The sequence below is a fragment of the Cryptotermes secundus genome, unplaced genomic scaffold (assembly GCF_002891405.2).
Source record: "Cryptotermes secundus unplaced genomic scaffold, Csec_1.0 scaffold1228, whole genome shotgun sequence".
Taxonomy (NCBI): Eukaryota; Metazoa; Arthropoda; class Insecta; order Blattodea; family Kalotermitidae; genus Cryptotermes; species Cryptotermes secundus.
Window position 1 is genome coordinate 78,408 of NW_019745102.1, and position 21,015 is coordinate 99,422.

A 21,015-nucleotide genomic window follows, 5' to 3' on the forward strand; every position below is an offset into this window, starting at 1 on the left:
ATTACCAAAGCATCTACTAAGCCTTTTTCCTGCTTCGTTTTCATCAGCCGTTACCAGGAAACGGCTTCGAATACATGAGCTGATCAAGTTAAGGAGGATGGGATGGGCAGGGCACGTAGAACCAATAGGGGAGAAGCGGAATGCATATAGGATATTGGTTGGAAAGCCAGAAGGAAGACCAAGACGTAGGTGGGTGGACAATATTAAAATGGATCTTAGAAAGATGGGATTGGATGCTATGGATTGGGTTGATCTGGCTCAGGATAGGGACCAGTGGAGGGCTCTTGTGAACACGGTAATGAACCTTCGAGTTCCGTAAAATGCTGGAAGTTCTTGGCGGCTTCTCAAGAAGGGCTCAGCTCCATGAGTGAGTGGAACGTTATATTTTGGGGCACCCGCTAGCTCGCCAGTGCTGAAACAAAACAACACCGTGTTCAGTTTTGAGGCCCCGAGACACACGCGGAAGTAATGGGCAGTGTCCTGACGGTCGCGCGATCATCTGTCATCCCGTGCAGACGCCTCTAATCCATCTGCTGTCTTGTGCTGTGCTGACCTCCGGGCGTCCAGTGTGGACCTAAGCGCACGCGAGCGCCCCCTTTGTACACGGGTGGCAATTTCTCACTGTCTTCTCTGCACTCCGAATATTCTGTGTACAGAAGTCACTGATTGTGTATTGATGTAACGCCCATTGAATACTCGACGGGAAGTGTCGTCATGACTTCGGACCGTAAGGGGATGATATTAATATGCATCTTAAAAAGAATAGGACATACTGGACTGGATTCATCTGGCTCGCGATGGGAGCCAATGTCAGGCTCATGTGAACACGATTATGAACCTGCGGGTTCCTTAAAGCGCATAGAATTTCATGATGAGCTGAGCAACTGTTAGCTTCTCGAGAAGGACTGTGTTCTATGCAGCTCGTTATAAATTTTTAAAACACTCCTGATCTGTGGGAGTCGGTATAGCGGCTAGCTCTGGGCTAGACGACCGACGGGTCGGAGTTCGAGTCCCGGTAGGGTCAAGAATTTTCTCTCCTCACATCATTCAGACCGGCTCTAGGGTACACCCAACCTCCTATCCAAAGGGAACCCGGGGCTCTTTCTCCGGAGGTAAAGCGGCCGGGGAATTGAAGCTAACCACTCACCTCCAGCTAGTGCCGCTCTCTCAAACCTACCTCTACAGACAAACTGGCTGGCACTGCCTAGGAACCTTCCAACTGCAGTGTTTTTCTCTGTCTGTCCCCGTTGTCTCTGCTCTGCCCCTGGAGTACTGCAGACGCAGCGTGCAGTGCAGCCCTCTCAGTGCTAACATCAAAATTGCTCTCCCAGTGTTAAACGCAAACGCAGCCCTTCGAAATTAGTCCTGTACATGCAGAACTTCTCCCCACACCCCAGCCCTTTGCCCATTCAAACATAGGGTTATACCTAATTTATATAGTAATCGCTTAATTCATAATAGTTTAATTTAATTTTAAGAAGAATTAGTATATTTGTTGAGCAGTCAAGGTGCCCAGCATAAGTTGTATAATTTGCGTATCGTGTAGCTAAGGTAAAGCTAAGCCCATAGGGTTGTGAGACGTAGGCTCCCACTTTTTCTAGGCAGTCGACTCACAGATGGTGGCGAGGTTGTCAGCCTTCCATCCCCGCAGGAAGATTCTTGGTACTCATTTCTGTTAGAGGCTGAGTCGACCCCAGGAACGTAGTGCGGCTGGAAGGATTAGGCCAATTGAAAATTCAGTGACCTCATCGGGAATCGAACCTGCGATCTTACGGCTTTAGCATAATGCCTCAACCAACTATGATACCGCGTGAGAGAGAGAGAGCTTCAAGTGATCGTGTAGACATTTTTCTCTCAGTCGGTAATTGCTGGTAACAGTAAGGGATTACGTGATGTTTGAAAAGAAATTCCTAAAAGACATCACTTTCTACAGCCAGAATATGAATGTTTTACTTTTCCTAGTATTATTATTGAATTAACCAATATTTAATTTTATACTTTATTTAATTATAAAGACTTTGTATTAGTATTATTTTGTTTACATCAACAGTATTTAAATCACGGTCTTATTTTATTTATAAAAGTAAAACTTTTTGCAGTTCAGAGCTACATACTTATCTTGAAGCTAGGAGAGCAGGGCGGTCAGTGTTTGTGTACTGTGGTTACATCTACCATTTTCATTTGACAGAGCACGCCCTGCATGAGTTCTCACTGTAGACTAGTGCGCTCAACAATGGCCAGTACACCCGCAGTAGAGGTAAGCTGTTAGAAATGACGTCAAAATGCCGGAACCGGAAGGAGTAATGCTGGACTCACGCAGCGCTGTGTTTAGCGCATTCTCCAAAGCCTTCGCGCGACAAAACAGCCAGTTCGAAAAAGGTAAGTATTCTGTATTTTGCCTTTCGAAACAGCTGCTGCTACTGCTCCTACTACTACTACTACTACTACTACTACTACTACTACTACTACTACTACTACTACTACTACTACTGCTGCTGCTGCTGCTGCTGCTGCTGCTGCTGTAATAATGTTAGAAAAATATTTGTGTTGTATATACGTGTATATTTTATTTCTCATACTAAACGGTTCGAGATAGAATTACCAGTATAACAAACAGTGTGCCCTTTACTAACCGTAAACTGTCTAAGCCCTGTCACAGGAACACCGAGGCTGCTTTGGGGTCAGTGCAGTTGCACAGAAAAGGAAACAACATTTCCTCAAACTACCTTCAAAAGACAATGCGTATCACTCACTCATGGAGTTGAGCCCTTCTTGAGAAGCCGCCAGTTGTGCAGCTACTCGGGAACTTCCCAGCATTTTATGGAACCCGAAGGCCCAATACCGTGTTCACAAGAGCCCTCCGTTGGTCCCTATCCTGAGCCAGATCAATTTAATCCATACAATCCCATCCCATCTCTCTAAGATATTCCAAATACCAAATCTCATATTCATTTTCTTTCGCTTAGGTCCTTTATCCAAGGAATCCGTCCATATCCGAGGCCTCTTGTGATATTTCGTAACAAGCTTATGTTTTAAGGTGAGAAGTTGTTAGCCCCACGCCAAACCCCCAAGCCTCAGGACCACCTCTTTTCTACTGTCTGCGGCTGCTATTCAATATGTATTCGCAGTCACCCTCCATACCTGGAGGGTGTCTCCCCTATCCGCACCTTGAGGACGCGCCATGCCGTGGTGTCAGGGACCCACCCAATATTGAGACAGTAGTATAGAGCGTGTGAAGGCGTGAAGAATATTGTCTCCTGGGATATAACGCCGTGTAGTCGGTTAGCATTCAACAGAAAACAGGGCGTTACATCCCAGGAAACAGCACTTTCATAACCGCCGCTGTGAGAACCTCATTCATGCCATCTGTTAGAAAAAGAATGTACTAATTGGTTGACAACAAGCCGATGTTACCAGATTACACGGCGTCACATCCCAGAACATAGTAATCTTCATATCAGAAATTATATCACACATTTTGGCCGTTAACCAAATAGACACCACTGATTTTTCTAATATACTTTCTGGATCCTGTAACATGAAGTGTACGTGATATATGCTACGTGACAAGAACACAGGGTGTTCTATTTATTTGCCAAGATGGTGGCTGTAGGTTCGTCCTTTCAAACATGATTAGCGCCATAACAGAACTCTTACGCCGTGCTGCTTCTTGCGATAGCAGGAAGCAAATGAAGTGCTCCCCTCCATACGGAGTCCTCAGTGATAGGCAAAACAAAGCCTTCCGTATTCCTCGAAAGCTAGACCAATCTCTTCAGTCTCACATAAAGTAATTTGACTACATCTGCTTGTTCCATTTTGAGAGGAAGTATGATTGGAATGGAATAAGGAGATACCTAAGAGATAACCCTTTAAGGCCCAGTGGTTACTATATGTACCAGGCCACGCCATAGCTCAAGCGGTTAGTCGCTGGCTTTGCACCGCCGCGGCCCGGGTTTGATCCAGGATCTGGTCAAGTGGTATTTGTGGTGGACAAAGTGGCTCGGGCAGATTTTCTCCGAGTACTTCGGTTTCCCCTGCCAATCTTCATTCCACCAATTGCTCCACAATCACCCTCACATATCATCTGGGGCTGGTACAATAGGCCAGAAGTGGCCGCAGTACAAGGGACTTAGTCCCACCCCACAGCAATAAAAAAAGAAAAGGCCCAGTGGTTACTATATGTACCAGTAGCATTAACACACCAAAACTGTGCATTCTGCCCACAGAGTGTATCTGTGTGTTCCGTATGGTTCTCACAGCAAGCAGCGACTGTTTCCCTAAACAGCTTTAACCGGTTGGGCTCTGTAGCGGAGACGTAATGTTTCCTGTGAGGTACGGACTGAACACACTAAAACTGCATTCTGCCCACAGAGTGTATCTGTGTGTTCCGTATGGTTCTCACAGTAAACAGCGACTGTTTCCCTAAACAGCATTAACCGGTTGGGCTTTGTAGCGGAGACGTAATGTTTCCTGTGGGGCACGGACTGAACACACTAAAACTGTGCATTCTGCCCACAGAGTGTAGCTGTGTGTTCCGTGCGCTTCTCACAATGAACAGCGACTGTTTCTCTAAGGAAGACTTACCTGCGTTTCTGTTTGCGTTCCGAGCTGACTCGCTAAATGCTGCCAGGAAAATGTTTGCGAGCTAGCCTAGCAGAGGGAAATGAAACCTTTCTAGTTTACTAGTACGCTTGTTTTGTGGAGTTTTACGATTTTCGACGTAATTAAACGTGATCGGCGGCCCCAAAACTGCTGCGGTATGCATGCACTTCCGTTATTGTCAGTGCAATGCCAGTTGCTGAATTTAACACAAGAAAACGGAACACGGAATTCTGCGGGATTAATTACTGCTATATGAACTGCATGCATTTCTCAGAGGAGGCTCCTCAGCGCCAGAGAGTGGCCGGCAGCTTGTCTGTGTAGGGCGTCTTCACTTCTCTGGCTTCCATGCCAGTATTCCCCTCAGCGTGAAACATAGCTCATTTGGGTGCAACGTCTATATCGCCTTTGTATTCGGGCTGAGGTCCTAAATGGTTTCCTGAAGATATAATTTTTAACAATAAATTATTGGGTTAAATAATCGACTGTTTTCCTTTGATACTACGTGGACTGCATAGAAAACTACACTTTCAATAACTATTGCTGCAAGTGCATTCGTTACCGCGGGACAGTGTTTACCGAACCGTTGCCTAGCAACGTTAGAGAGGATACTCAGACACATAAAAAGACGATATCATAAACCTACTTTTATTTTTTTCAAAATAGGAAATGTATGCTAAAATGGGCTGCATCAGTTTGCTACGCCTGTTTTTCATGGTTTTCCCCCCTTACTTTCAGACAGATGCCTTAAATTAGGCCACGTCCTCACCAGCTCATTATTCATTATCATGTAAACATTCGATGTCGCATAGTCTGAGATACTGAGAGCGTAGTTAAGTGAGCAACCAACAAACAGCTTCTTTCCACGTGTATTCAAATCCATAATTTACACTAACCTTTTCGGTTGAAGTTTTTTAACCAAAGAAACTGAAAACGCGCCGTTAAATAAACACGAGTCATTTAGTCAGATACTAGCATGTATTAGTTGTGTATTAAGGGGAAACAAATGAAGACCTAATTAACTAACTACCTCCATGAAGGTGAACCCTTCTTGAGAAGCCACCAGTTGTGCACGTACTCAAAAGTTTCATTACTGTGTTCACAAGATCCCTCCACTCGTCCCTATCCTGAGCCAGCTTAATCCAGTCCATACCACCCCATCCTATCCTTCTAAGATCCATTTTAATATTATCCACACGCCTACGCCTTGGTCTTCCTAGTGGTCTCTTTCCTTCTGGCGTTCCCACAAGAATGCTATATGCATTCCTCTTGTCCCCGTTTGTGCTATATGCCTTTCCCATCTCACCCTCCTTGACATTCTAATTATACTTGGCGAAGAGTAAAAGTTATGAAGACAAATTAAGATCAGACAACCAGATTAAGCCTTTAACCATATTAACAAAGATAACATACTGACATTTCTGGTACCCACGTATTCATAAAACCAACGCTAACATTTAACGGACATCACTTCCAAAACAGGCCCTACGTCTACCTTAACGTAACTTGTGGTTCGTTAAAGACTACAATCTGTGTTAATTTCTTGTTATTATAACGCATCTGTATTGAAATAAGGTCAGGCATGTAATCTATTTGGACCGTCCCATCAATTTTTATTCCATGTTTAGCAGACTGTACTCATGTACTGCATTTAATCAAAATTCGTTCCTACGCAACGGAATAAAATGGATACAAGCAAAATGAAATAAATTATTTTATTTTTGTCAATTTCTTTTTATTCCGGTTCACCTTCTGTTACAAAACTTCAACCCCTTCCCCTGCACCCCCACCCCTCGCCGAACATACGTCCGCAGTATGTCACTTCTCAGTGCCACCGTTTCCTATTTGTCGACCCTAGCCTTCGGTCCTCGGCCATCCTTCCTGCTTCAAAACACTTCTTTCCACACTTGGCCTACTGGTCTTCCTTGAAGATGTAGGCAGCACGTTCCTCCGAAATGATAAAATAATGTACGCTAATCTCCATTATGTTTGTAATTGAAAGGGCCCACGAATAGACTTGTGGGCTCGTGCATTTTATGCGGTTGTGTGTTGTGTGTTGCAGCGATTCAGGCACTCGTCTCGCTGAATGAGCAGATCTCGACTTCTTTGGCCTTACCGGACGGTGAAGAGGAGCCCGACTTCCGGTGCCCGTCGCCACGCGAGCTCAAAGATGGCGGCAGTGTTGCGAGTCGCCAGCAGCAAGCCCTCGACTCCTCCATGGCCCTAATGAGACGTCTCCTAGTGGACGCTCAGGTAACTGCATTCTGTTTGCTCAGAAGCAATTCATGCATATAGTTGAGATAACATTAAAATGATTCTTAAATAAAAAAGTGGGCCGGATTCGTTTGTTGCAGGAAAGGGATCAGTTAGGAACGGGGATAGCTCAGGAGGTATCGTGACTAGACTATCGAATGGACGAGCGCAGATTCAGGGTTCGATCTGCGGCAGGGACGATAAATTATTCCCTTTTCCCTATCATACACACTGGCTTTCAGGTCTATCCAGTGGCACGGGTCTTCGTTCTATGGGGATAAAGCAGCTGGGGCTTGAAGCTATATGTCCAGGCCCCTGTATGTCTTCATGACATGCTGCTTGATTACGTACAGGATCAACTTCACTTTTCGGGAGTTAGTGAAGGGCTGTAGGAATACTGTAATGAACCCACGTCATATATATAAAAGACAGGGATCTTCTTGTGTCCCTAAGCGACTGTCAGTTTTAGAATTTACACTTTTACTGCTTGGTATTAGCCATTTTGCGTGAAATGAATCTGCCCAGTTCCATTTCGTCGTGCAAGATTGCCGCCTTGTTCTTAAACCAATGAATGAAACGCGAAGTTTTCTGCATTAATTTCGGAACATTCTGTATATTTCTCCGCTTTCCCACATGATTCGTTTTTTCCTCCCATAAATCGTTAAGGACTATTCCTCAGAAGATAAATAAAATTCTAAAATGTGAAGAGGCTTGAAAGTTGTTTCATAAAAGACCTGAGCTTATGAAATGTCTGTTCTGTGCGTTGTGGATGAAGAAAGTTTAACAGACTTACTGCGAGGAACATCTCCCTGTCTTGGAATGAAGAATGAGCAGCCCGCCCCCCTTCTCTTCTGTGTTCAGAGAAATGAAAACTTCACTTGGTATGCAGTATGTGCTCCTCCTGAGCTGACTACACTTTTCATACCGAAATTAGATTCAGAGGCCTTTCTGAATATCGATGTAAATAGGAACGAGATTAATTAAACATATCACAAAAATTCACTGTAATTAAGTTCGTGATGCAGATCTCGTTACTCGGAGCGTCCTTCATTTTATTCCGAGAAGCAGTGGAATGAGGGTTTGTATTACTCAGTTTCATACAATTTCTGAGTTCACTTTACTTTGTCTTCATAATCTCTGCTTATGGCGTGAGTATGCTTCACGCTGTCCCCTTCAATACAAATGTATTACAAACACTCGCCATGGGTGGGTGAATTTTGTTTCCAAATTTTTAGACGTCATAATTCTAATCCCAATTGTAGTGCTAGCAAGCCTGAATGTATCTGTACAGGTTATATCATTTAAAACACGCGTAAAGGTAAAAAAAAGTAAAGCTATCCTATAACAGTCCGTGAAGGCCCGTAGGGTTGTGAGACTTCGAGGCTCCCACATTTTCTCTAGACAAATGGCTCACAGATGGCGGTACGGTTGTCAGCCTTACGCGCTGGCGGAGTTTTACTACCAAGGAAGATCCCTGGTACTCATTTCTGTTAGAGGCTGAGTCGAACCCAGGGCCATAGTGCGGCTGGAAGTGTTAGGTCAATTGAAAAATCCTGTGATCTCATCGGGACTCGAACCCGCGATCTTCCGGGTTGTAGCATAGTGCCTCAACCAACTACGCAAACGCGTGCCCCCGTTTAAAACACAGCCCAACCAAAAATCATGTGCTGTGGTATGGAAGTGAAATCAAAGCTGTTGCTCTCATGTAATTGGCTCTTCCAACTTTCCTCAAGACAGTCGATTCATACACACTCTATTTGTCAGGCTGCTTCTGTGCAAATGTATGTTCATTCTCAGACATTGCCTCCAGCTGAAACCGTTTGCTGCTGTTCGTGATGTGTTGGCAATGCGTACAGTGAATAGGACAGTATGTCTGTTCAAGACACAGACATCCTGTGTCTTAGGTAACATGTCCGATGTTGATGTGTCTACAGTTTGAAGATACACTAACCCAATTGCCATGAAAATCTTTGAGAATCTTGCGTATGTTGTAGTTCAGGTTGTGTGTAAAATGGTGAATCCTGTATAACAAGCTGTCTTGCAGATTTCATAATTCAAGTTCCAGTGATCCATTAGTTAACATTATCACGCAATATTTTATGGGTTTGCCGAGTTTTTGTTTCAAGTTTTCACAAAAAAATAATGCCGTACACTATTAAAAATTGTATATCCTACATTGAATGCTGACACTATCTTCTGTCTTCTGGAATATAACGTCAAAGAATGTTGTGGATATGTATACAAACATTTCAGAGATTTTCCGCCTCTATCTTCAGAGAAGATTCCCTTGAACTGTTGGTTAATATACACCAGACTACTCAGAATACAGTAATCTTCATATTCACTTTTGTGAAAACCTCAGATTTCATACTGATTCTGTTGTGCCAACCTCAAAAATTTTCCACAAATATCATATTGTTTGTGTTGGCGACAGATGCTTAAATATATGAGATTTGAGGTTCTCATGGTGGCACTTGTATTGTCATGTGAATTGGGGATGAAATGGAACATTTTCATATGCCTGACTTTCTTGATATGCCCCCCCTCCTCTTAGGCTTATAGTCGGCTCTTCAGTGATGGTCGAAGATTACTAGGAAGCCAGAAAGAACTTGTAGAATTACTGTAGCCATAAAACTAGTCGCAAGGCCAGAAAAGGAGACATTTAGTTCAGCGTTAGTTGTGTGTGGACAGCTAATGAGGAGATGAGTCGGACCAGACATGAAATGGCTTACGGAAATCTCAGGAATATCAAAGAAGCCCTTGCTTCCCTTAGTAATGGCGATAAATTTAGTAAATAAGATCACATTAATATAATTATAATTTATTTCTTAACTGAGGCAACATAGAGTCAAATGATGGATTGTTCATGAATAATGAATTGGAAAAATTTGGAAGGAAGTGCCCATGGCCTAATTTGATGTACTAACCCTGCATTCGCGTGGAGGGTCCCAAGGAAACCACAGAAATCCTCAATTAAGGTAGTCATTGTTCTGGCCATATTTGAACAGAGTACATACTGAATAGTTGCCAGGATAGCTCAGTCGATATTGCAGTGGTCTACGGGTTGGACGGCGCCCAAACTGGCTCTGGGGCCCATCCAGCCTCATAGTCAATGAATACCAAGGGATTCATCCCTGGGGGTAAAGCAGCTGGTGCAAGAAGCCGAACAATCTCCTCCATGTAGTACTTGGGTCAAGAATAGTGGAGCTATACCGTACCTCAGCTCCCCCATATGTCTTCATGCCGTGGTAAGGGACAGTGCAATTCAGTTGCCCCTTGAGGCAGCTTGCTCGTGAATGAAGATTCATATTACATTCTTCTGGAACATGATGCCATATAGTTTGATAGATCGGTACCAACGTTTTCGGAGGAACCGGTTGTATCCTTCTTCAGGGTGGAAGAGATACTGGGTACCTATTCTACCAACCTACACAACCCCACATCCCATAAGGCCATAATCTTAGAATTCATTGCTGTGAGAACTTCAAATCTTACATAATGTTGAAGAATTTAATAATTGAGCTGAATATTGAGTCATTGTAAACAAATGTACTCTTTATTGATTAACTGCGAATTCATGCACTTGCCAGATATATTTTGTGAGAGATTGGGTTAAAGCCGACTTATTGAGTCACTTATTAAAAATTATGGAAAAAAACATGAAATTATAAACGGAATAGACTCCAGTGGGTACCCCACTGCATTATAGTAATGGGAAAGACGAAAAGAAATCCTTTGTTAAAAACAAAATTCGCCATTTAAATGCCTGAATGCCTGAAGTAGTGCAGTATATAAACCGGAAACTCTTTCACGACAATGTAATTGAATTTGCTGCTTTGTAACGCTGATTATAAAAATGTAATATGCGTGTACTTCAAAGGGACGAGCTGCATTAAACAAAGTACTATGTTTTGAAAGCAGAACGATTTTTTTTTCTGTTGCAGTAATAACATTCACATTCATGAAACACAGCGTGGGGCTAACCTACCTATGGGCTAATCCCAAATTATTCAGTTGATGATAAATTCATGACAGACAAGAGGCTGTATTAATTACGAAAAACCAATACATTGCCAGATGTATGGATTGTATAATTCTTTAATATTAGGCTGGGTCTCCGCTGTTACTCACTCATTTTCCTGAGTTCTCTAGGGGAATTCCAGGAATTTATTTCAACATCGGCCACTACCATTTCTTCATAGCCCTTTCTATAATTTTCCAAAACGTATCTAGGGGCTTGTCATCTCTCTAGAAAGCTACCTTATGGAGGAGAAGCCCTGTCTGTTAAACAAAATCTACATACAGCAATTTTTGTTCCAGTTGTAATTTGAAAGTAGACTCTAGTAACTTTCTAATGATGACGTAATGATTAGCGTCACCACCTGACGACACGCCCTCTCACAGATGTTCTAGATGGCATTTAGTCACTTTTCTTCGCATGCCATGCCAAACAACGTCAGCAGCTGATACAGAATTGTTACATTAACAACCGAACAGTATCAGTAATCATTTTCAGGTGACATTTGTTAACAACATAGAACGGAATCGTGACTATTAAGCTGATAGCCTCCCTTTTATCGCTGTATACCCTATTCATCCAATCATTCAATGCTGTGTAGTCTGAGTTACTAACAGCATCGTTAAAAAATAAATAAAGAAAGGAAGAACACTCATTGTCACTTTACTGACAGAGCTCATCAGGAAATAGAGTTTTAACTGTAACCCTTTACAGCACACAGGTTACTGCGTGTGCCAACCTGCTTTATTATTAAAATCCTACATTTATAAGCTTCATGTGATTCTGACGTTTAATGGCGATTATTTCCTTAAATGACATTATCCAGTTGACATTTGTAATGGAGAGACAGTGTGATTAGCATGAGATTAATTTTTAAACATTTTTTAAATGCTGTGTAGGAACCTCTGTAGGTTCCCCCAATTTTTTCTTTCTTTTATTCTTCAAAGAGTTATAGGTCAATTGAAAAAATCCAGTGACCTCATCAGGACTTGAACCCGCGACCCCCGGCTTGTAGCATAGTGCCTCAACCAACTACGCTACCGCGTGCCCCCATTAAGAAATAGTATAATAAATTAAACAGAAGACATGTATGTAGTCAGTCACATGGTCATCTAGGAGCTATGCAGTGGCATGATACACATACCATGATTTATGAACATCTGTTTATTGGATCAGAAGTAATCATAGTTTGGACATGTTGATAAAATTTTCCCTGTGAGTAATTAAGCGGTTCACCATGAAAATGTATGCGGGAATGTAGGCATAGATCCACATGATCTTAACAAAGTCACCGAGTGGAAGTTAGTGGTCACATCTACACTGCATCTGATTGCCACTGAGGAATTATCCTTCATATCTACTGAACAGAAAGGTGGGTGGAACCCTCAGCTGGTGCGAACTTGTGTTCGAGACAGAACTCTCTGTCCCTATGTGGAAACCTACCCAAAATTTCCAAGCCTTGAAGCCCATAATTATACCATGCTGGCTCTCAGACACAGAGATAGACACGATAGACTTATTTCCTTTATTAAAGAAGACAAATATGCCAGAACTAGCATAAGGGTCTGTTGAAATTTAAAAGGGGGAACAAACTCTGTCACAAATATCTAACCTCACTACACTACACTAAGCTACACTTATGCTAAGAGAATAAAACTCTATAGAAAAACTGCGTGCAGTGTGCATTGAGCGGTGCTGCTATCTGGAGTAATTTTTTTACAAAGTTTGTTACTGGTACTGACTCAAGCACACTGTACTGCCGCCATCTTCTGCTCCTCTTTGTAACAATTCACTAACATAAATAATGGCGGACGACATAAGGGTGAACTCAGCCTCTCACTGGTATTTGAAAAGGTAAAGTTGTTCATATGCTTACGTAATTAAGCATCATATGGAGACGTATGGGAGGGTGGAGGTAGAGCGCCACCATTCTTGACCTCGACACTAGTTGGAGGTGAGTGATCAGCTTCACGTCCCTGCTGCTTTGCCCCCAGTACCGCTTCGTTAGGAGGCTGGTTTGGCCTCAGAGCCGGTCTGGGCGCTATGGAGAATAGAAAATCTTACCTTTGCCGGCAATCAAACCACGGCCATCCTTCCCGTCACTATACCAGCTGAGCTAACCTGGCTCCTGTTGTAGTACATGATGATGGACAAAGCAACTGCAGCAGAACTGAGTCCATTTCTCACACCTGGAGTGCAGTCAGTGTGAAAGTTGAGGATAACGGTCTTCTGGCATGTGACACGGTGTAGTTTGGTAGGAATGTTCTGTGTCATCCTCAGATCAGGAGATGTAACCTGGCAACTGATATATCAGGTTCACTGGAACTGTTATCATCAGTCGAACAAAGTACACGGCGTCACATCCGGGAACATCGTTTTTAGCATAGTTTCTCCCATTGAAAAACGAGAGGCGGCTTATAACATCATCATGCTCTCTCTTTGTCTGTGAATCCACTCTCATTACATTCTGAATGCTTTTTTTCCCCGTGGGTTATTTAACGACTGTTCTTCGGTTTCGAGAATATAGAGCGTTAGATGGTATGATGATAGAAGGATGATGAATTGGAAAGATTTGGAAGGAAACAGCCATGGCCTGATCGAGAAACTGTATCTGCATTTGCCTAGGAGGACTGAGGAAAACCATGCAAAACCTCAGTGACGATAGTTCGTGTCCCGGCCGAGAATCAAACCGAACACTCCGTGGAAACAATTCTAGAGCGGTACCTCTAGACCAACCCAGTTAACATCACACTCCCTGTAGCGAGAGCCCCAGATCTCAGGCATGGCAGTGTCGTGTGATTTTGTAAAATATTTCTAGCCCTGCAAGGTGTCGTGTTAACGCGGCGGCGTCAAGTGGAATGGGCCAGGATACAGACCTGTCAGCGGGACGCCGCCTGCAACTGACAGATGTAGGCTGGCCGCCAGACATGCTCCTTTGTTCCTCATCCAGTGCAATGCCGTATTATTTCATTTCTTCCTTGTTGTCTCTCTCCGTCCTTCTTCAGATTAGATTGGACAGTTTCCAATTTGCATTAGTAATGGCTGTCAAAGTGTATTTCTTGTTCTGAATTCCTGTCAGCTACCCAAGCAGACGAAGATTGTACTTTTGCTTATTGTTTTGTATGTGAGTCATGTTCTTTCCCATTAAAAATATAAAAGGAAAAGTTTTCCCTGTGCTTAATTAGTTAAGTATCACACCATGAAGACGTATTGGGAGTGGATGTATAGCTCCAACATTCTTGAACTCAGCAACAGATGGAGGTGAGTGGTCATCGTCACACCCCGGCAGCTTTATCCCCCATTCGATAGGAGGCTGTATGGGCCCCAGAGTCGGTCTGGACGCTTTGGATGAAAATCTTGCCCCTGTCGGGAACAGAACCCCGCCCGTCCAGCCCGTAGCCCATTGCTATACCGACTGAGCTGTCATTAGGGCGGTATTTAAGGGAGGGTGCAAAGATGAAGTTTACAATTAAGGAGTGGGGAGCGAGAAGGAGGCTGGAGAAATTGCATAATGAGGCGTTTTGTAATTCATACTCCACGCGAAATATCGTTAGAGTGATCAAATCAATGGAGATGAGATGGGTAGGCATGTAGCACGCATGAGAGAGAAGAGAAATGCGTAAAACGTTTTTGTAGGAAAGCCAAAATAAAGGGACAAATTGGATTACCTAGCCATAGATAAAAGGATAATACTAGAATGGATCATAAATAGAATGAGAGGTTGTGGAGTTGATTCATGTTGCTCAGGATTGTAAGCAATGGCGGGCTTTTGTGAATGTAGTAATGAACCTTTTCGTTTCAAAAAATGGCGCGAATTTCATGAGTTGGTGAGGAACTGTGATTTCCTTAGGACTCATGGAATTAAGTAGTTAGTTATTTAGTAACTGTGGGTGCAAAACATAGTTTTTGCTGTTGGGTCCCTTAGAAAGAGCTAGCCTCAATCCAGTGATTGAGGTTAGCTCTTTCTAAGGGACCCAACAGAATAGGTGTTTTCCCTCACCTGACGATGGAAACAGATCCAGTATCCGAAACGTCGTGTTTTTCTTAGTTATCTTAAAACCAGGATGATGGATAAAGTCCGAAAACCCAATATCTCTGTGTGTTATACACCATCGTCAGAATCCTATAGTAACAACAAGAGGATTTCAGTTTTAAAACTTTGGAATATAAGAATGAACTTGTGGCTTCCAATAGTTGCTCTGGAAGAAGTTATTCACAGAAATATTGAAGATAAAGCATCACATACCGCGTCTCCATGACTACTGGTGTTGGTGGCAATGTCTGCCCAAAGTGATGGCTTGTGATGGAGGAATAAATGATGTTTGCAGGTTTTGTTTGATCTTGAAAGCGCCCCAGAGGAGATAATTTCCTCTGTCTCTCAAACAAACACTTCCGATCTTGCCTCTCCTCAACCAATTCTATTCCAGGAGCCCTTTGTCTGTTTACTGGACATATTTCCTTCCTCAGACATAACTAAATGTATTCCCATACATGGCTGAACTGAGCCAGAAGTTTGCAGTATTTGAATCGAGATCCAAACCTGCAGTGTAGGCTGGAATATTGAAATATTAAGAAGCTAATAAATGACACCTCAAAATAGAATATATATTTAGTTACATTTTTTCTGCAATTAATTTCATGGAACAAAATTTTTCTTGTCACTCAACGGATCAAGGAGTTCCTTAATTTTATGTAACTCAAAGTTCCATTACCATGTTCACATGAGCCCGCCACTGGTACCTATCTTGAGCCAGATGAATCCAGCCCATATCCTCATATTCTGCTTCTTTTGAATACATTTTTATATTATCCTTCCGTCTGCATCTTGTTCTCCTAAGCGGTCTCAGGTGTTCTTGCTGAAATTATGAATGTTTCCATTATGTTCCGTTTGGACCACATGCCCTGCCCATCTCATCTGCTTTGATTTGTTCATCCTTGTACAATTTGGTGGAGAGTACAACCAGAACTCAATGTGCACTTTAGATAGTTCTAGACCAGAAATTTGCAATATTTGGTCCTCAGGAACCTGGACCTCAATCTGATATGCTAAAACATGAATTAATGGCAATAAAGCGGCCTCCATAGTCTAGGGGTAACGTTCCCACCTCATGACTCAAGGCACGCGGGTTCAAACCCGGCGGAGGTCGTGGAATTTTTAACGGCGGAAAAATTCAAGGAACAAGTCCTCCGGGAGGGACTTTAAGCTGTGGGTCCCGTGTCGTAGATTTACGGCACGTAAAAGATCCTCATGTCTCTAGGAGACCTCCGAGCAAAATTAGGCAAAGTTCCCCGCCCAAGTAGTTTCCAATGCCTCCGGTAGATGGGGAAGTATCGGGTATCACTGCCAGCCTTGCTGGCTGAACGGGGCTGATAGGGAGCACCAGTATCGGTAGGGTATGGTGACTGGTAGAATATCAGAGGGGGATGTACAATAGACTATTAGTCGTGGTGCATGGGGAAACCCACCCCCTCCAACAATAATAATAATAATAATAATAATAATAATAATAATAATAATAATAATAATAACAACGGTAATAAAATACAAACATATTTCCTTCTGTAAACAAAATCAGATGGAAAACACATGAAATGAACTTGCCTTCAGTTGATTTGTTATGGATTCAAAAGGTTTCAAGTTCAAATCTCAAATGGAAACAAGATGATCAAAGCGTCCCTCCAGTGACTAGTTATCTAGCAGTCTAATTAAGGAAACAATTAGCTAACATACTAGTGAACTATCTTCCTAGTGAACTAATTAATTAATGAGTTTACTAATTTACTAATGAACTGACTAAATGAATTAATAATTCATGAAGTTAGTGAGAGAGACTCTACTTAAGTTCTCAAGTGTGTGTGTGACATCATGATAATTAAGCAACATCTGGATCACTGGTTTACAATGTGTGGACTTTGGCCCAAAACTGAATATTAAGCTGAAGCATTGAAATATACAGGGACAGGCATATGGTTGAATTTACACCCACAAACAGATCAAAATATGTTCACATATGCAACTTGAAGCCATGCATTGGAGAGACCTTTGTCAGTAGTTTGTGGTTTTGAGACTGTAGTCAAAAACTGAGATTTACTAGTTCTTTGGGGCCCCCCTGCATAATATCTTGACTTGGAGATCTTTCTCTTTTTGTTTCTTCAGAGTTTATCCTATTTCCTTTTTTTTTTTTTTTTTTTGCTTAAAAACACTGTCTGTATTGAGAATATATAGCATCAGAAATAGGGTGAGGAATAAGAATTGGCAGGGTAAAGCAAAGTGCAGTCAGAACCAGTTACTTATGACAGAATTAACGTGGGTCCACCTCAGTTTCAGCTTTTGGCAATCTTTAATGCATAAGGCAATCACTTTGTGTTGCCACAGCAGTAAACAAGAGAGCAGCACTAGTTGTACTAGTACCCTAGGAGCACCAGAGAAGCTTGGTAGTGCTACCATAAGTATTTCATTTAGGCTTTTCAGCATTCCTATTGAAAACATTTGTCGACGGATGTTATTTTTGTTTTAAACTGGCTCAGACTGAGCTGCACATGACAGCTACAAAGGCGATCAGTGTTACTTTGTATTATAAGAGTATTCACATATGAAGTTTTGCATGTTAACCCTTTCCATGCTGAGTTGCTTGGCTAATTTAAGAAGAATGTCAAAGAACATTTGCATATTTCTGCAATGTAACCTCACCTAACCTGAACAAACCAAATCTAACCTAACCTAAGCTAATATAACTCAACATAATCAAACTTGCCAGAGAACATATATGCATGTCTGTTGCATGGCCCAGACATTTACTGAACTGTTTCAGATGGTACCAAGCAGAGCAGTATGTAAGTGGACTATAAATTCACAGTGGAAAGCTCGAGAATACGTGGCATAGCACATCATGAATACATGACAGATGTGCTGATGCAGAGCTAATTTTGTTTGTTCCACTACGAGGATTGGCAATGTGTAGAAGAAAATTCAAAGGCAACAGAATAGGCTGAAAGATGAAAGTATAAGAAGTTGACCATGATATTATTGATTCTGTGCTGCTCCCAGTATTAATGCAGTCTTAGGTTTCCATTATGTTAACGGCTCCGAAATATGCCTTCAGGTATGCAAGTTGTGAAATACAGATTGTGTGATTGAACCCCACATTTTTCCCTCTCTCTGTGCATTGTCACATGACAGTGCTAAAAATCTTACAATGATTCCTATCCCATGGTGTTCTGCATCTTGTTAAGGATTCATATAACTTTACAGTAGAAGAGGTCCTGTCCTAAATCTGACTGTAGCGCCTATGATTTTGTGTTTACAGGCCAAGTTTCGCAGGATGGTCGAAGAGAACAAAGAACTTGCTGCGCGGATTGACGGAGATATCCAACAAGCACAGGAGGAGGTCGCTCTGCTTCGCGGAGAACTCGCAGACACCAGCCGTCGTCTGGACCAACACCTGATCGCAGCCAACACACATCTCAACAATGCATCTTCATCCTCTGCCTCCTCCACATCTGCCACAGCAGGTGCCGGTGTCAGGAAGAAGCAGCTCCACTCCGTGTCTGCTAGAAATTTAGAGCGTGCTTCAAAAATGCCTGCTAATTCGTCGTCTCTCAGCACCTCTACTGCTGCTGCCGCCACCACGCGATCGGCAACCACAACAACATCGTCTTCTAGTGCTGTGAAATCCACTGGTGGAGCATCCACATCTGCTTCACCCCCTCCACTACAATCACACCATCAAAAGGGGTCTGCGAGTGGGGGAATGTCCGATAATGGGAGTTCGGGAGTGAAATCTTCAGCCACTGGTAATGTTGGGGATAAGGGTGGACTAGAAGATGATGTGACAAATACAGTGAGTGCTGGGAATGGGGACAAGAACTTGTCAGAAACGGAAGGGAATGGACAGAATGGAAGGAAAACATCGTACTCTGCAGGTGAAGGGGATCATGATGAACCCGTGTTTCGACCTCCTTCACCAATAGCTGGGACCAGCAGTCAGCCTGATGGTAAGTCACTCTTGTCATCAACACCCATTCGTAAGTTTGCCTTTGTTGTACAGAAAGTTCCCATAAGAGGCAACAAAATTGTTGTTTTTTTTAAATGTGTTAAAATTGAAGTATTTTGGGACAATAATGAATACAAATGAGTGAAATATAACATTATCTTCTGTGGTCAGGCAAATAAGTACCAATGTCTAGGAAGAACCTGCTGTGCTCATCTTCAGGGCAGGAGTGAAAAATGGAGGTTGTAAGTTCCTATGAAACATTGGTATGTATCTGCCACACCCCACGAGGCTAATTTCCAAAACAATAGTAATCAGTTTATGGATCATATGTAAAATGGGAGCCAGGATAGTGTAGGCAGTATAGCAGCTGGCTAAGAGCTAGAGGACTGAGGGGTCAGAGTTTGAGTCCCAGTAGGATCAAGTATTTTCTCTTCTCTGCATCATCTAGATGGGCTGTGTGGTCTACCCAGTCTCATATTCAATGGGTACCAGGAGCTCTTTCCCCGGGGAGTAAAGCGGCCGGGGTGTGAAGCTGACCACTCACCTCCAACTAGTGCTGAGGTCGAGAAAATGTGGATGTATACATCCACTCCCACATTTGCCTTCACGGTGTAGGGCTCAATAAGTTAAACACGGACAACTTTACCTTTTACCTTACATGTATATAATTTTGTTTTCTGGTGGTTGAAATTCTGAATATGTGGAACAACTACAAAAGTATATGACTACCCATTAGAAGACTGATGTTGCACTTGGGTTGGCAAAAGTGAAAGTTTTATTGTTGGGCTTAATAAAAGCTGTGAAATTACAGTGAGGAGATAACACGGCACGAGACAGACTATCCCCATGCACTGCCCTAATTGGTAAGACAGTGCTCATAAAGTGTCCCCAGAATATCAGCATTGTTACTAAGTATGATGAGTTGTTTCCCTGCTTATTTTAATAAATAATTTCAGAGTTATACAGTAGCATAGTTGGTTGGGGCACTATGCTACCAGCTGGAAGGTCAAGGGTTCAAGTCCCTATGAGGTCATTGAATTTTTTCAATTGACCTAATTTTTCTGGCTGCACTATGGCCCTGGGGTCGACTCAAACTCTAACAGAAATGAGTAGCAGGAATTAATTAAATCATTTTCCTGGGGAGTAAAGTGTGGCCGGCGCATAAGGCTGACAACCTTACCGCCATCTTTGAGCCGATTGTCTAGATAATGTGGGACCCTCAACGTCTCACAACCCTATGGGTCTTCACGGCCTGTTACAGGGAGAGCTTTATTTTTTTTTACAGTATGTATATATAGAGGAAGGAATGAATTTCTCTGTATCTAGATGCAACAAGTTTGATTCCCCTATTAATATTTTCATTTTCTAGTTTATGCAGTGGGCCGTTCTCTTTTGTGCGTGCACGCGCGCACACACTGCAGTAAAAGTTAATTATCCAGCCATTATGAATAATGACATTTGACTATACAAAATCACCAGGTAGGAAATATATATAGTCTTTGGTTATTAATTATAATCACCAGTGAATCATTAGTACCATAACATACGATATATATATATATATATATATATATATAAGAAACCAATTCTGTACACTGATTTGTGTGCCCATGTAATATGATTGTTTTGGTGTAAAACCATAAATTATAAGTGTAGGATTTAAGGTTCTCACAAGTGATGGTTAAGCAGAGTTCTGTCTTCTGGGTATAATACCATGTAGTCTGATGAATGTCAGCCTAAGTTTTGCCCCCAGCTTCAGGGATGAAGAGTAAACCAAGCAAGAATCCAGCATAAGGCAGGCAGCCAACAGAGTGTGCTTGCTGCTTGCCTGAGGCCAGTTTCTTGCTGGCTATTCCTTTGACCCGGAGGTTGGCAGTAAGTTCATCTGAAATGTGGATCTTCTTCTGGACCACACAGAATTAAAACCCAACAGACAGTGCTCTTCATAATCATCACTGTGAGAACCTCGGGTTCAACTGCTTATGATACAAAATCCTGTAGTTTTGGTGGTGACTATTTGAAGCACAAATACAGACGCAATGATAGCTTAATTATCTTTCCAAAAAAATGCATGTTCAACTGAGTAATAAGAATCAGTTATCTTCATTTATTGTGATACTAATCGATGTTTTATACCTTATAACTAAAGAT

The 21,015-nt window shown here is 42.4% G+C and overlaps 1 protein-coding gene across 2 annotated transcripts in view; it reads left to right on the top strand.

Annotated features, from left to right (window-relative positions):
• The window catches only part of LOC111875021 (platelet binding protein GspB), a 187,115-nt gene that overhangs the window by 62,619 nt on the left and 103,481 nt on the right, over nt 1-21,015 (top strand). For both annotated transcript variants that reach the window (XM_033755689.1, XM_033755691.1), the window contains exons 2-4: nt 2,189-2,379; nt 6,662-6,852; nt 18,178-18,865. In XM_033755689.1, coding sequence (XP_033611580.1) covers nt 2,283-2,379; nt 6,662-6,852; nt 18,178-18,865 — 976 coding nt within the window. In that variant the 5' untranslated portion in view covers nt 2,189-2,282. The remainder of the gene's footprint in view (nt 1-2,188; nt 2,380-6,661; nt 6,853-18,177; nt 18,866-21,015) is intronic.